The sequence below is a fragment of the Chlorocebus sabaeus genome, chromosome 20 (genome assembly GCF_047675955.1).
Source record: "Chlorocebus sabaeus isolate Y175 chromosome 20, mChlSab1.0.hap1, whole genome shotgun sequence".
In the NCBI taxonomy this organism is placed as follows: Eukaryota; Metazoa; Chordata; class Mammalia; order Primates; family Cercopithecidae; genus Chlorocebus; species Chlorocebus sabaeus.
The window spans coordinates 2,315,860-2,331,974 of NC_132923.1; the positions used below are offsets into that span (position 1 = coordinate 2,315,860).

The following is a 16,115-nucleotide window of genomic DNA, read 5'->3' on the forward strand; positions in this document are numbered from 1 at the left end:
GCAACCTCTACCTCCCGGGTTCAAGCAATTCTCTGCCTCAGCCTCCTGAGTAGCTGAGATTACAGACGCCTGCCAGCACTCCTGGCTAATTTTTTTGTATTTTTTTTTTTGTATTTTTTTGAGACGGAGTCTGGCTTTGTTGCCCAGGCTGGAGTGCAGTGGCCGGATCTCAGCTCACTGCAAGCCCCGCCTCCCGAGTTCACGCCATTCTCCTGCCTCAGCCTCCTGAGTAGCTGGGAGTACAGGCGCCTGCCACCTCGCCCGGCTAATTTTTTTTGTATTTTATTAGCGACGGGGTTTCACCGTGTTAGCCAGGATGGTCTTGATCTCCTGACCTCGTGATCCGCCCGTCTCGGCCTCCCAAAGTGCTGGGATTACAGGCTTGAGCCACCGCGCCTGGCCTTTTTTTGTATTTTTAATAAAGACGGGGTTTCACCATCTTGGCCAGGTTGGTCTTGAATTCCTGACCTAGTGATCCACCTGCCTCAGCCTTCCAAAGTGTTGGGATTACAGGTGTGAGCCACCGTGCCTGGCATAGTCAAAATATTTAAATTTTTTTTGTTGTTTTGGGATGCTGAAGCAGGCGAATCATGAGATCAGGAGTTCAAGACCAGCCTGGCCAACATAGTGAAACCCCATCTCTACTAAAAATACAAAAATTAGCTGGGCATGGTTGTACATGCCTGTAGTCCTAGATACTCAGGAGGCTGAGGCAGGAGAATCGTTTGAACCTGGAGGCGGAGGTTGCAGTGAGTCAAGATCGTGCCACCGCGTTCCAGCTTGGGCAACAGTGTGAGACTTTGTCTAAAAAAAAAAAAAATCCAGAATTTACAAAGAAAGGCACTAAGTGGATAATAAACATTTATGAATATGTAATGTAAGCCTCAGGTCCCCTTTCTTCCAGCTATGTTTACATTGCCATTCCCAGTAGTTCCTCTACTGCAGGTAAAATCTACTGTAGAAAATTACCCAATTCAACTGAAGAGTACCAAGGAGACCTATTTTTCTCCTGTGTGCTTCTGCATTTCAGCCAGTTCCTGAGCTCTCATCTACTTCTTATCATCTATCTGATTGGGGCTGCCATTGTTTTTCTCTGGTTTCCTTTGCTCTGTTGTTCCTTCCCAAACAGGATACCACATCTCTTCCTTTTTTCCTCTGAAGCATTGGCAAACACCAAGCTGTTGCATGCATTCTAACTTTTATTGAATATTTGATGGTGGAAAGATGGCATAGCCATTTTCATTCCTAGAAATTTTTTTGGATTGGAGGAAGCATTCATGTGAGTTTTTTAGTACCACCTGGAGTCAATTTCTTTCATTCAACTAATGCATATTGAAGGCCCACTGTGTGCCAGGCATTGTGCATAGGCCTGGACATCTGGTGGACAACCAAAGACATAGACTCTGTCTTTATAAAGAAGGAGACAGTGAAGGGGTGGCCTAACCTTCCACACCTGTGGGCGTTTCTCGTTAGGTGGAACAAGAGACTTGAGAAAAGAAATGAGACACAGAGACAAAGTATAGAGGAAGAAAAAGTGGGCCCAGGGGACTGGCGCTCAGCTTACAGAGGACCCATGCCAGCACCGGTCTCTGAGTTCCCTTAGTATTTATTGATAATTATCTTTACCATCTTAAAGAAAAGGAAGTGGCAGGATAATAGGATCATTGTAGGGAGAAAGTTAGCTGTAAGACATATGAATAAAGATCTCTGTGACATGAATAAGTTTAAGGAAAAGTGCTGTGCCTTGATATGCATATGTAAACATCTCCATAAACCTTTTTAGTGCATAAAGAGCAGCATTGCTCTAGCAAGTCCCGCCTTTCGCCCTAAGGCGGTTTTCTCCTTTCTCAGTAAACAGAACATACAATCAGGTTTTATACCGAGATGTTCCATTGCCCAGGGACAGGCAGGAGACAGATGCTTTTCTCTATCTCAACTGCCAACAACCGCCAAGAGGCCTTCTTTCCTCTTGTACTAGTCCTCAGCACAGACCCTTCACGGGTGTCAGGCTGGGGGACGATCAGGTCTTTCCCTTCCCACGAGGCCATATTTCAGACTATCACATGGGGAGAAACCTTGGACAATACCTAGCTTTCCCAGGCAGAGGACCCTGCGACCTTTGGCAGTGTGCGTGTCCCTGGGTACTTGAAATTAAGAGAATGGTGATGACTTTTAACCAGCAAGCTGCCTTCAGGCACTTGTTTAACAAAGCACACCCTGCACAGCCCAAAATCCTTTAAACCTTGAGTCACCACAGCACATGTCTCTTGCAAGGACAAGGTTGGGGGTAGGGTCACAGATTAACAGCATCTCAAATACAGAACAAAATGGAGTCTCTTATGTCTACTTGTTTCTATATAGACACAGTAACAGTCTGATCTTTTGTTATACCCAGACCGTTTGTTCCCCAAAGAAGACCACCAGAGTCCAGAGTCAAAGCCAAGCGGCAAGGATCTTTACTACAAGTTCGAACTTGGTCCCTCCATTCCACAGCATACAAGAGGGCCTCGAACAATGTGAGTGCTTGCTTTTTATAGCCCGATGTAAACAGGATATGTAAAGTTACAGGGAACAAGGTAATTCTCTCGGTTACAGCATTACAATTGGTTAACATTATACATTTAGCATTCCTTATCGGAGATCTCCCAGGTGATGTTTTTCTGAAGTTTGAAAGAAATATGGAGGAATGTGTTTGTGCTGGGCTCAGGAAGTTGGGAGATATATGGGGGATGTGCCTCATTCCTTTCACTTTCTTTTCCCCACAAGACAGGTATTAAGTAAATACCTATATAAGTACTCAAATAAAAAAATTCAAGTTTCATGAGAAGGAGTTTACAAAATCTTTCCAATAATAGTATCTTAGCATTCAGAGACAAAGGTCCATCAGAGTAGTATGATATCTTCCAGGTTTGTCCTCTATCCTCATCTCCTTAGATTCCTGTCTGAGTCCAAGAGAGAGAGACTGCAAGAGACACTGAAAAAACGGTGTCACTGAGGTCACTGAGACACTTGGAGACATGTCCCAATCTGGTGCCCATCATAGGAGCAGTGAGGCATTTCCCTTCTCCAGCACCCTAAGAAGTGGATTACTTCCATGTCTTGAATAGCAAGGAGATGTACCGGAGGCCTGGGAGTGAGCGGAAACAGTGCCTTAAACACCAGCAACTTGTCCCGACACTAGGTCCAGCATCAGAGGAGCAGAGATGCCAAATCATAAGGTTGGCGATCAGCTGTGGTCTCAGCAGTAGGCAGCACTGAAAGGAGTCAGGGTGGGCTGGGAGTATGTGTGGAATGGAGAAATGTTTGTTAGCACACACAAGACGCCCCTTGCGATTATGGACATAAAAGGGGACCAGAAGTCTCCTTACAATGGGAGGGCATGAAAGCCAGAGAAATTTCTGTCTCATTAATGCTAACGCACCATGACCCCTGGGTTGATGTACCCTAGGGAATTATCAGTTACATTAAAAAGAGTTAACAGGCTGGCTCAGTGGTTCATACCCATAATCCTAGCACTTGGGCAGGCTGAGGCAGGAGGATCCTTTGAGGTCAGGAGTTCAGGAGTAGCCTGGGCAACACGGGGAGACCCCGTTTCTACAGAAAAGAGTTTGTTTTTTTTTTTGTTTTTTTGTTTTTTTTTTGAGATGGAGTTTCACTCTTGTTGCCCAGGCTGGAGTGCAATGGTGCGAGCTCGGCTCACTGCAACCTCCGGCTCCTGGATTCAGGCAATTCTCCTGCCTCAGCCTTCCTGAGTAGCTGGGATTACAGGCATGCACCACCACACCCGATTAATTTTGTATTTTCAGTAAAGATGGGGTTTCTCCATGTTGGTCAGGCTGGTCACAAACTTTTGACCTCAGATGATCCACCCGCCTTGGCCTCCCGAAGTGCTGGAATTATAGGCATGCGCCACTGCGCCCAGTCCGAAAAAAGAGTTTTTAATAATATGATGTTGATAATTGTACTGTGGTTGACATGTACATATTCCCATTATTAGAAAACACATACTTAGCTGGGCACGGTGGCTCACACCTGTAATCCCAGCACTTGGGAGGCTGAGGTGGGTGGATCACGAGGTCTTGAGTTCAAGACCAGCCTGGCCAAGATGGCAAAACCCTGTCTCTACTAAAAATACAAAAATTAGCCGGGCGCAGTGGCGGGCGCCTGTAATCCCAGTTACTCGGGAGGCTGAGGCAGGAGAATCACTTGAACCCAGGAGGCAGAGGTTGCAGTGAGCTGAGACCATGCCATTGCACTCCAGCCTGGGTGACTGAGCAAGACTTCATCTCAAAAAACAAAACAAAAAAACCCATACACACTTATTTAAAAATAAAGGCCCATGATGTATGTAACTTACCCTCAAATGGTTCAGAAAAAATTTTGTGTGTGTGTGGGCGTATTTATATATACATATATATATATAGAGAAAGAGAGGAAAGAGAGAGAGAGAGACAGAGAGAGAACATGAATGATAAAGCAAATGGGGTGAAATATTAACAATAGTTAAATCTAGGTAAAGGGCATATGTGTGGTTTTATACCATTGTTATTTTTGCAACATTTAATAAATTTTAAATTGTTTCTAAACAGAGTTAATAAAACAATAAAATTACAGCAGGATACATGCAATAATTAGTGTTTGGACAATGTATAGTAGTGGGACAAAGGAGGGAGCCATCAGCTTTGTGTAGGGGTGGAGGTGTCAGGGAAGGCTTCATAGAGAAATTGGAGGAAAGATTGGAAGAATGATGTCTTCTTTTCCTCTATTTATTTATTTATTTAAATTATTATTATTATTATTATTATTATTTTTGAGATGAAGCGTTGCTCTGTTGCCTAGGCTGGAGTGCAATGGCGTGATCTTGGCTCACTGCAACCTCCACCTCCCAGGTTCAAGCAGTTCTCTTGTCTCAGCCTCCAGAGTAGCTGGGATTACAGGTGCATGCCACTGCACCTGGCTAAATTTTTGTATTTTTAGTAGAGACGGGGTTGCATCATGTTGGCTGCTCTTGAACTCCTGACCTCAGGTAACCTGCCCACCTCAGTCTTCCAAAGCGCTATGATTATAGGTGTGAGCCACTGCGCCAGGCCAATTATTACTCTTAATTAATTTATTTTTCATGAAGTGTCACCTGAGTCTAAAAGGATGATTTCTTGACAGAGCCGTGTCTAGGGGGCCAGGGCATCTAGGGGAGGTGGGAGAGGGAGAACACAGGGGAGGATTGTGACCTATCCACGAATTGGATTAGATACTGCTACATTGTATGGCCTGCCCTGGCAAAGCAGGACGCCCCTCCTCAGATGGTGACAGTTACCTGTGTGGCCAGGAACACAGCTCCCTGCTCCTCCAGCCAGTCACACATCCTTTCTCATTTCCAGGGGCCCAGGCTCAGGTACCCTCAGAGGGAAGGGAATCAGAGGGAGGGGCCAGCAGTCTAGGCTGATCAGGGCTGGGCTGGGCAGGGCTTGGGTGCCACTTTACCAGGCTTTTGGACTCTCCACAGCTCTCCACATAAAGGGACCAGCCTTCACCCCGCATCAGGATCCTCTGCAGGGGAGCTCTGAGTGTCCACCAGAAGAGAACTTTCAGCTCCTGGCATCTGTGAGGAAGGAAGGAGGAGGGAGCTGTCTATGCTGGTGAGAAAAGTGTTTTTGATCCATGTGTGTGGGAGCAATGATGCCAGCTCAGGTCTGGTCTCAGTTTTAGAGACTGAGAGTTTCAGGGAAATGAGCCTGTGGCCTCTGGGGTATTTGTAGTGCTGGACAGCCATGGGGGACATTCCAGGAGGTTCTAGAATGCTCATAAGCCCATCATTTTCCATGTGAAGTTTCCTGACTCAGAAATGTCAGGGAGTAAGAATGAGAGGATGACAAAGGAGGGGCCAACCAGTGACCTTGTGCATCTTGTTTTTCCTTAGAGGACAATGACCAGACTCTGCTTCCTGTTACTCTTCTCTGTGGCCACCAGTGGGTGCAGTGCAGGTAAATCACTCCTGACAGTAGGAGCTGCAGTTCCCTGGGCTCCCCTCTGCTGTGCAGGGCCCTGGAGGGAGTAGAGCTGGGCAGGGCTCTGAAGTCAAGGGCCAGGGGGGAAGTCCTGGAGAGGCACGGAACCCAGGATAGGCAGCCAACTTGAGGTGTGGACTGGGTGCTGATTTCTGGCGTCTCCTGGGGTCTGGTCTGAAGCAGTCAGGATGTTAGCTCAGGTATGTCCTGGGGCTTGATTCTCTGCTTCTGTGACTGTGAGAGGTTCATGAGGTGAGAGAGTAAACTGTGTCCCTGCTCGGCTGCTCTTGTGGTCTTGGCCTTGGGATCTCCAGAGGGAGCTGGGTGATCAGTGCTGTGCCCAGGGTACATCCTCCTCTAGTTGCCATCCTCACAATTCTGTTCTTCCAGTAGGCACACTAGTGATATTTTTTCATTGATACTGAGTTTATTGTTTATTTCAATCCATCATTTACATATGCATCTCATTTGATCTCCATGAGTATAAAGAAGTTATTAATGACATCTTAAAGATGAAGAAAAAGGATCAGAGATGTTAAGTGTCTGCTCAAGGAGGCACTGTCATCAGGGGTTGTCTGGGTTTTAACTTGAGTCCTGTAATTTTTTTTTTGAGGTGGAGTCTCGCTCTGTCACCCAGGCTGGAGTGCAGTGGTGCAATGTCGGCTCACTGCAACCTCCGCCTCCTGGGTTCAAGCGATTCTCCTGTCTCAGCCTCCCCAGTAGCTGGGATTACAGGTGTGCACCACCACACCCAGCTAATTTTTGTATTTTTAGTAGAGACATGGTTTCACCATATTGGCCAGGCTGGTCTTGAACTCCTGATCTTGTGATCCGCCCTCCTTGGCCTCCCAAAGTGCTGCGATTACAGGCATGAGCCATCGTGCCTGGCCTGAGTCCTGTAATTTTACACTTTTTCCTACTCTGCCAGGCTTTTGGAATAACTTCTAGGCTTTTAGACTAATATACACAGCCCTTCCTCCACTGGCCTCTGCTAATTTTTCAGCTTTGGTTTCCAAACCTCTTTGTATTACAACATATGTTCCAGCTGCAGTAACAGACTGACCTGTGGTTTTCAGCAGGCTGGGCTGGGCTGGGTTCTGCTATTGCTTCAGGCCATCTCATGTGCTTTCTTCTCTTCCTGGGGTGTACTCTCCCCTTTTCTTCCTGTCCTGTAGTCAGCTCCCATTCTCCCATCAAAATCAGCCTGCTCTGTGTTACAGCTGGTCCCTTCCCCCAGCAAGTTCCCAGGCCTCACCCCTGTAGGTGGGTTTGCCCTCCCATCTCAGTTGCGTCCCTTTCCATGTGCTCCTTCCCTGTAGAATGTAGTCTCTTGAAGAAATGTGCCAAATTGTCTTTGTCCGGCATCTAGGTAGTTCACACAGTAGGTATTTAATTAAAGTTAGTCGAGTGGAAGATTCCAGGTGTTTAACCTATACCAGCTGTTGGATCAGACCGTCTTAGCATAGAGAATCCCTGACCTTCTGGGACTTCAAAGCAGAGTAATGCAGGGGCAGAGGTTGGCCAGGAAAGATGGCGTCAGTGGTCAGACTTTTAATGAGAATCATTCTCACATCTTCTAACAGCGGCCTCTTCTCTTGAGATGCTCTTGAGGGAGTTCCAAACCTGTGCCTCCTCCTTTTCTTCCCTGCCTAGAAGCTGCAAAGAAGTCAAGGAATGCTGCCATAGTGCGGGTGGTGAGTAATGAACCAACTCACCATTCTCTCTTTAAAGCCACTTTTTAGCTCAACAGAGCCCAGTCATGGAAATCAGGAGGGACATATCCACGTGGAGCCTATTCTGCCCCCAGCTCCTATGCAAGGAGGTTTCTAGTGGAAATTTTGAATCTTTTGTGTCCCATTCCAGTCACAAAGTCTTCTGAACACAGGGAGAATGCAGTGTTCCTGGTTACACTTACAGTGGTGGCAAGAACTGTGATGAGTCTAAGATTTGCCCCTACTTGCCCGGGATTTATAGATGCTGGCAGAAAACCTGAAACTCCCGAGCCAGAGACAAAGAACTTTATTAATCACAGAAATAGCAGCAGCCAGAGCATCAGCATTTTCTTGTACTGGGCCAGGTGACATCTGCCCAAGTAGTGGGTTTGTCAAGCTGGCTGACAAATGTGGCTGGCAAGGAAACAACAAGCCCTTTTTAGAGCCAGAGAGTTTATTACTCACATAGATAGCAAGTTCAAGATTGGCAAAAGTGTCAGCTTTTCCCATCCCTTGTCCCACAAGATGGCACAGAAAAGAGGGCGGGTGACAACGCAACGTGGGCAGTGGCTGAGGAGCCAGTCCATGCTGCCATAGCCGTTTCATGGCCTGTGTACCCTATGGGGTGGGGGCAAGTGAGGCAAAAAACCCCTTACCTCTTCAGAACCCAGGAGGTGATGACACAGTCATGACAGCTGTCTCATGGCAGCCTCCACAAAAGATAGGGAGCGGGGTGAGAAGTGACCTCGTTACAGGTCCTCACAAGCTTCCCATCGTTCCAAGTTTCGGGAAGACCACAGGCTTTCTGCCAAGGCTTAGCTCAGCCTATGTGCAAATGTGCAAGGTCACCGGGATACCACAGTGGAGCCAGTCTCCTGCAAGCTTGGGAACAGAAGGGGAACTCTGAGCTTTGGGAAGCTGAATCTTATGAAATGGGCACAACTTTTGCTCTGAGCTGCACAGAGGCCCCATCCAGCTATAAACTCAGATGTGGCTGTGTGCTGATTTCTGGCCTCTCCTGGCCACAGGGTGGCACTGTCGAGAGGGAGATACCATCTCTGTCTCTTCTAAGGCTATTTGCTCTACAAACTCTTTGAAAAGATAGTGTGAAGCCAAGGCAGTCAGTGCCTCTGCTCATAGGTGACCAGAACACAGGATGCGCAGAGCATCATCTTCCAGCAAGTATGTGTTGCAGTCTTCTGAGTGTACTTTTGACTTCCTAGGGCTTTTCTGTTCACGGGGCTGAGATGAACCCTGAGCTCTCAGACAGGGAGGCTCTGGGCTGGTTCTCTCTACAGATGACCTGTAGTTTCTCTGCACCGAGAATGGTGTTGTCTACCAGACCTTCTGTGACATGACCTCTGGGGGTGGTGGCTGGACCCTGGTGGCCAGCGTGCACGAGAATGACATGCATGGGAAGTGCATGGTGGGTGATTGCTGGTCCAGTCAGCAGGGCAGCAAAGCAGACTACCCAGAGGGGTATGGCAACTGGGCCAACTACAACACCTTTGGGTCTGCAGAGGTGGCCACGAGCGATGACTACAAGGTTGTACCACTTCCCACCCACTAGGGTGAGGGTGAGGACTGGAGTGTGGCTGGCCACAAGCCTGCAGTAGGAAGGGCTGGAAGGTGGGGATGTGGGGAAGGGCTGGAGAATAAGAGAGAAATACATGCCTTGAATTACAACTTCCTCCCAACAAGGCTGTTAGGGCCGTGAGTGGTGATGGGATCATCTGCTGGGAGTAGGGCGTCTGAGCGTGGCTAACCATCTGCCTACTGGATCCCAGAGCTCTCAGCCCACTTGAGACTGCATGTGTGGACCTTCTGCCTCCTGGCCCAGTCAGGCTCAGTGTCTGTTGCTTTCCAGAACCCCAACTACTACGACATCCAGGCCAAGGACCTGGGCATCTGGCATGTGCCCAACAAGTCTCCCATGCAGCACTGGAGAAACAGCACCCTGCTGAGATACCGCACCAACACTGGCTTTTTCCAGAGACTGGGACATCATCTGTTTGGCCTCTACCAGGTACACGGGGCTGCTGGCTGGGGGGCACTTTCTTTGGTGAACAGAGAGCCAAGTGTCTAAGGTAGGGGGCAGATCTGTCCTGTGGTTCCACATCACTACCGAGTGTTTGGCTGTTTCTCCTTCCTTTGGTTCACTGTGAGCTCATGTCTGGCCTCTCAGAAACTCTAAGCCAGGCAACGAAGAGGCCTGTGGGACAGGAGAGCATAGGGAGAAAGAGACAGGGACAAGGGGTTTGGGGCTGTTGGGGAGACACAGCTATGGGGAAAAGGAAGCACTATTATTATGATTGGTTTTGGTTAATGGCAGTTAACTTGAAACTCCTCCTCTCCCTGCACTGTGGCAGCATCTCTACTGTCCTCACAAAACCTCTCTTCTGGGTCTCTGCAGAAATAGCCAGTGAAATACGGATGACGGAAATGTTGGAATGACAACGGCCCAGCCATACCTGTGGTCTATGACTTTGGTGATGCTAAGAAGACTGCATCTTGTTACTCACCATATGGTCAATGTGAGTGCTTGCTCCCTAAGTCTGGTCATAAATATTTTCTTGCACTCTTGGAGAATGGTGGCAAATAAGAACAATTCATAATTACTAGTATTTACTGAGCACTTAAAATGCACCAGACTCTTGTCTTGGAACTTAACATGATCTTGTGTCATTTAATTATCATGAGAAAACTATGAAGTTAGAATTGCTATTAATCCCATTTCACAGAACATAATCCCAGTTTCTTCATCACCACCTGCGTGGCCTCTTATAATAGTTAAGAAACAGTGCATACAAAACATGAGCTAGGCATGGTGGTGCACGCCTGTAATCCCAGCTCCTTGGGTGGCTGAGGCAGGAGAATTGCTTGAACCCAGGAGGCGGAGGTTGCGGTGAGCTGAGATTACACCACTGCACTCCAGCCTGCGCAACAAGAGTGAAACCCCATCTCAAAAAAAAAAAAAAAAAAAAAAAAAAAAAGATAAGGTTCACAGGAGGTTCACAGGAAAGAACCACTAGCAGAGTGGTGAGAGAGATTTACTTTTGTTATGAAGGATAACTATTAATTATCTTACAAAAGACAGTTTTCAGTATAATAAGACCACAGAAGTTAAGTTGTGGATGAAAAAAATCAAAGACATCACTGTTTGCCTTTGATATTTCGATGAAAGCAGGTGATGGCCAGGGAAACTAACCCATGGTAATTGGATGAGAAGTGTGTAAACAGCAACAGGCAGCCACATCTGATCATTGCTTATTCCTGCTGGGCCTTCTCAGATCTTTTTTGTAATCTTTCTGTGGAGTCTATCTTCTCCTATAAGCTGTAGGCAGACAAGGGTCCTTTTGTGAGCCCCAGCCTTTGTCCTCTTGCCCCAGATGAAAAGAAGTTCCCTTGGGGACAAGTTTAGGACTGACATGCACAAGCCACTGGCCATAGAGGTGCTGGGCTGCACCCCTACAACCTGGGGTGTTTGGCTGTAGCCTCAGCTTTTGGCTTAGGGAATTCCTGGACTGGCCAATGGGATGCTGCTTCTGGTTCCTCCTGTGAATGCTTGGCTCTTTCTTCACTTCTTCTTTTTCAGGGGAATTTGTTGCAGGATTCGTCCAGTTCTGGGTGTTTAATAATGAGAGAGCAGCCAAAGCCCTTTGTGCTGGGATATGAGTTACTGGCTGTAACACTGAGCATGTGAGTTTTTGGGGAGATCAATGGCCCATGTGTGTGCATGGGTATGCACGTGTGTGCACCTGTGTGGGGTCCATCATTCTGTGTCTCTGTGGTTTCTTGCTTACTCTCATTATTCTCTTTACTCTCATTACTCTCTTGATGATGTCTTATGAATATAATTTATTTTTTATTTCTTTTTTTTTCTTTGAAGAGTCCATATTTTTAATAAAAATGAAGTGATACAAAGTTTGGAGTAGTAAATGCCAGAAGTTGAGTATAATTTATTTATTTTAAAAATCTTATTTATTTTATTTATTTTTTTGAGACGGAGTTTCACTCTTGTTGCCTGGGCTGGAGTGCAATGGCGCAATCTCTGCTCACTGCAACTCTGCCTCCTGGGTTCAAGTATTTCTCCTGTTTCAGCCTCCTGAGTAGCTGGGATTGTAGGCATGCAGCACCACGACTGGCTAATTTTTTTTTGTATTTTTAGTAGAGACAGGTTTCTCCATGTTGGTCAGTCTGGTTTCAAACTTCCAACCTCAGGTAATCCACCTGCCTTGGCCTCCCAAAGTAATGGGATTACAAGTGGGAGCCACCACGCCTGGCCGAGTATAATTTATTTTAATGGAATTCAGTTTACCAAAATTTTCATTTATGGTTAGTACTTTTCATGTTTTCTTTAAGATGAACCTCCTTACATTGAGGTCATGAAAATATTCTCCAATATTAATCTTAACTTTTAGAAGCTTTATATTTTTATTGTAGAAGACAGCACCATAGCTGTAGTGGTGGGAGATTGAATTTGAGGGACATCCTGTGCCTAGGGGCTGGAGGAAGAGAGTATCAGAGCCATCAAGAACAAGGGCATTCACTTAGGGCCCCCTTTCCTCCCCAACTGACAGTCTGAACTCACAGTTCCATCTTCACTTCCCTGCCTCAGCTTTCAGCTAAGATGAGGTGGCTATTCTCTCATGGAGGGACTCGAAGATTAGAATTCAGAGGATGCTGACCACGTGGGCACTGGGGGTGGACTAAAGTAGGTGTCTTTATGCCCTTTTCCTTGACAGCCTTCTCCACTGGCTCTTAGACTGTCCATTAGCGCATGTTTGCATATGTCCCTGCATGCATTACTTCTTTAAAATACATGCATAGCCAGGTGTGGTAGCTCACGCCTGTAATCCTAGCACTTTGGGAAGCCGAGGCAGGCGGATCACTTGAGGTCTGGAGTTAGATACCAGTCTTGGGCTCACTGGTGTCAGCAGCAAATCAGATGCCTCACAGTGTCTCTTCTTTCTGTTTCCCAGCACTGCATCAGTGGAGGAGGGTTCTTCCCACAGGGCAAGCCCTGTCAGTGTGGGGACTTCTCTGCCTTTGACTGGAATGGATATGGAGCTCACATTCGGGGGAGCTGCAGTCAGGAGATAATGGTGGCAGCTGTACTCTTGTTCTATAGATGAGAGAGAGCTCTGCAGTGTCGGGGTGAGAACCCATCTTCCAACCCCGGCTATTTGGAGACAGAAAAACCGGAATTCTAACAAGGAGGAGAAGAGACTAAATTACATCAATCTGCAACTCTATGTTTCTTTGAATTCTTTTTATAAATTGGCTGATTTATTGAGGGATTTTTAAAAGAATACCTATGGTTCTGGTGAATTCCACCTTGGATATTCTGGGCCTGTACAGTGGCTAGGAAGAGCCCATTGAATAAAAATAAGTGTTCACTTCAGCAACACATATACTAAAATTGAAACAATACAGAGAAGATTAGCAAAAAGATATAAAAAACTGAAAAATAAAAAGACATTCTGGGCCAGGGATGGTGGCTCGTGCCTGTAATCCCAGCACTTTGGGAGGCCGAGGCTGGTGGATTGCCTGAGGTCAGGAGTTTGAGACCAGCCTGGCCAGCATGGCAAAACTTCATCTTTAAAAGAAGTACAAAAATTAGCTAGGCAGTAATGTGTGCCTGTAGTCCCAGCTCCTCAGGAGGCTGAGGTGGAAGGATGGCTTGAGCCAGAGGGGCAGAGGTTGCAGTGAGCCAAGATCTTGCCACTGCACTCCAGCTTGGGTGACAGAACCAAACTCTATCTCAAAAAAAAAAAAAAAAAAAAAAAAAAAAAAAAAAAAAAGAAAAAAAAAGAAAAAAAAGAAAAAGATAAAGAGAAAGACATTCTGGGTTTGGAATTTCAAGTCTCATCTCTCCCGGAGCACAAGTATGTTCCTGTTTTTAGGAGATCCCTGAACTGGATTTAAGGACAATAGAAAATATTTCATGTTAATTCTTCCTAATGCACCTTTATTAGCTAATTAAATAAAGCCTTCAATATAAACATGTTAAAGAAGATAAACAGGAGATAGAAGGCACAACCACCCATTTCTTTTATTCTTCCAGCTTTAGCAGTCAGGGTAGTCTCCCCAGAGGCGCATGTGCCTGGCCACATCTGGAATCCCAACTCCAGTTGCTTACTAAAAAGGAGAGACGGCCAGGTGTGGTGGCTCACACCTGTAATCCCAGCACTTTGGGAGGCTGAAGCAGGTGAATCATGAGGTCAGGAGTTTGAGACCAGACTAGACAATATGGTGAAACACTGTCTCTACTACAAATACAAAAATTAGCCAGGCGTGGTGGTGTGCACCTGTAGTCCTGGCTACTCAGGAGGCTGAGGTAGGAGAATCGCTTGAACCCAGGAGGTGGGGGTTACAGTGAGCCAAGATCTCAACACTGCACTCCAGCCTGCATGACAACAATACTGCATCTCAAAGAGAAAAAAAAAAAAAAAAGGAGAGCCTGGCATTCCAATCAGGTCTCAAACAGGATGCTGACTACAGCATTCCTAGCTGGTGAAGAGGGCTCGGATGTTTTATAGTGTTTTTGGCTCCATGCCACGCGGGGTGGCTCATGAGGTCAAGAGATCAAGACCATCCTGGCCAACATGGTGAAATTAGCTGGGCGTGGTGGCAGGAACCTGTCATCCCAGCTACTGGGGAGGCTGAGGCAGGAGAATCCCTTGAACCTGGGAGGTGGAGGTTGCAGTGAGCTGAGATTGTGCCACTGCACTCCAGCCTGGGCAACAGAGAGAGACTGCATCTCACACAAAACAAAACAAACAAAAAAAGTGTTTTGTTCCAAATGCAAATCTAATCATAACATTTCCCAAACCTGTTACCACATTTTTTCTCCATTGCTCCCTGTGGACTAGAGCATTGGTTCTCAAATGGGATGGGAGGTAGGAGATGTAGGGGTGATTTTACCTCTCAGATAGGGTTGCCAGATTTAGCAAATAAAGATATGGAAGGCCAAATTAAATTTGCATTTCAGATAAACAATCGATAGTATTTTTAGTATGTTTGTCCCACGCAATATTTTACCTGGCAACCCTACATCTAGGGAACATTTGGCAATGTCTGGAGACACTGTAACCAGTGGTGGTGGAGGGCCTGGCAGGTGCGCTACCGAAATCTAGTGAGTAGAGGCTGCAGATGCTGCAAAACACCTTATACTGCACAGGACATCCATGCTCCACAACAAAGAATGATCTGATCTCAAATGCCAGCTACGCCACCATTGAGAAATAGAGGATTCTGTTTAAATTCTATAGAATGGAAGTCACGACGCCCTGACAGCTGAAGGCAATAAAGAACTTTTTTTTTTTTTTTTTGAGACGGAGTCTTGCTCTGTCACTCAGGCTGGAGTGCAGTGGTGAGATCTCTGTTCACTGCAACCTCCACCTCTCAGGTTCATGCCATTCTCCTGCCTCAGCCTCCCGAGTAGCTGGGACTACAGGTGCCCACCACCATGCCCAGCTAATTTTTTTGTATTTTTAGTAGAGAAGGGGTTTCACTGTGTTAGCCAGGATGGTCTTGATCTGACCTCGTGATTTCCCTGCCTCAGCCTCCCAAAGTGCTGGTATTACAGGGGTGAGCCACCGCACCTGGCCCAAGAATATTGAGGCGTGGTGGCTCATGCCTGTAATCCCAGCACTTTGGGAGGCTGAGGGTGAGTGGATCACCTGAGGTCAGGAGTTCAAGACCAGCCTGGCCAACATGGTGAAACCCCATCTCTATTAAAAATACAAAAAATTAGATGGGTGCAGTGGCAGGCGCCTGTAATCCCAGCTACTGGGGAGGCTAAGACAGGAGAATTGCTTGAATCTGGGAGGTGGAGGTTGCAGTGAGCTGAGATTGTGCCACTGCACTCCAGGCAGAGCAACAAATAGTGAAACTCCATCTTAAAAAAAAAAAAAAAAAGTTTAAACAAATGTACCCAGTGGCTTTTTTTGTGTATTTTGTTTTTATAGTGTTCATAAAGGTCTATTTTATTATTCGTGGGTAACACATTTAACATTTAAACCCATTTAAATAATGTATAGATGACTGCATGACTGCAACATGCAGCATGGCTGTAACTAGATAGAGAACCAAGTCAACTGAAGACCAGTTAACAAGAAACTAAATATTTAAAATACTAAATATTGAGAAGGGTTCCAAGATGGCTGAATAGGAACAGCTTCGGTCTGCAGCTACCAGTGTGATTGATGCAGAAGACAGGTGATTTCTGCATTTCCAACTGAGGTACCTGGTTCATCTCACGGGGACTGGTTGGACAGTGGGTGCAGCCCTTGAAGTGTGAGCTGAAGCAGGGCAGGGCATCACCTCACCCGGAAAGCACAAGGGGTCAGGGGATTTCCCTTTCCTAGCCAAGGGAAGCTGTGACAGACTGTAG

At 46.5% G+C, this 16,115-nt stretch overlaps 1 protein-coding gene and 1 pseudogene across 1 annotated transcript; both read left to right on the forward strand.

Moving 5' to 3' along the window:
- The first annotated feature begins 5,923 nt into the window (after window positions 1-5,923).
- ITLN2 (intelectin 2) lies at window positions 5,924-13,349 on the forward strand. The gene is given in 8 exon segments (XM_073008088.1): window positions 5,924-5,981; window positions 7,226-7,228; window positions 7,589-7,699; window positions 9,016-9,263; window positions 9,585-9,743; window positions 10,131-10,251; window positions 11,313-11,416; window positions 12,700-13,349. Coding segments are annotated over 8 exon segments (957 nt in total). The 3' UTR covers window positions 12,853-13,349.
- On the forward strand, window positions 13,110-13,165 carry LOC119624586 (U6 spliceosomal RNA; annotated as a pseudogene).
- Window positions 13,350-16,115: the final 2,766 nt, after the last annotated feature.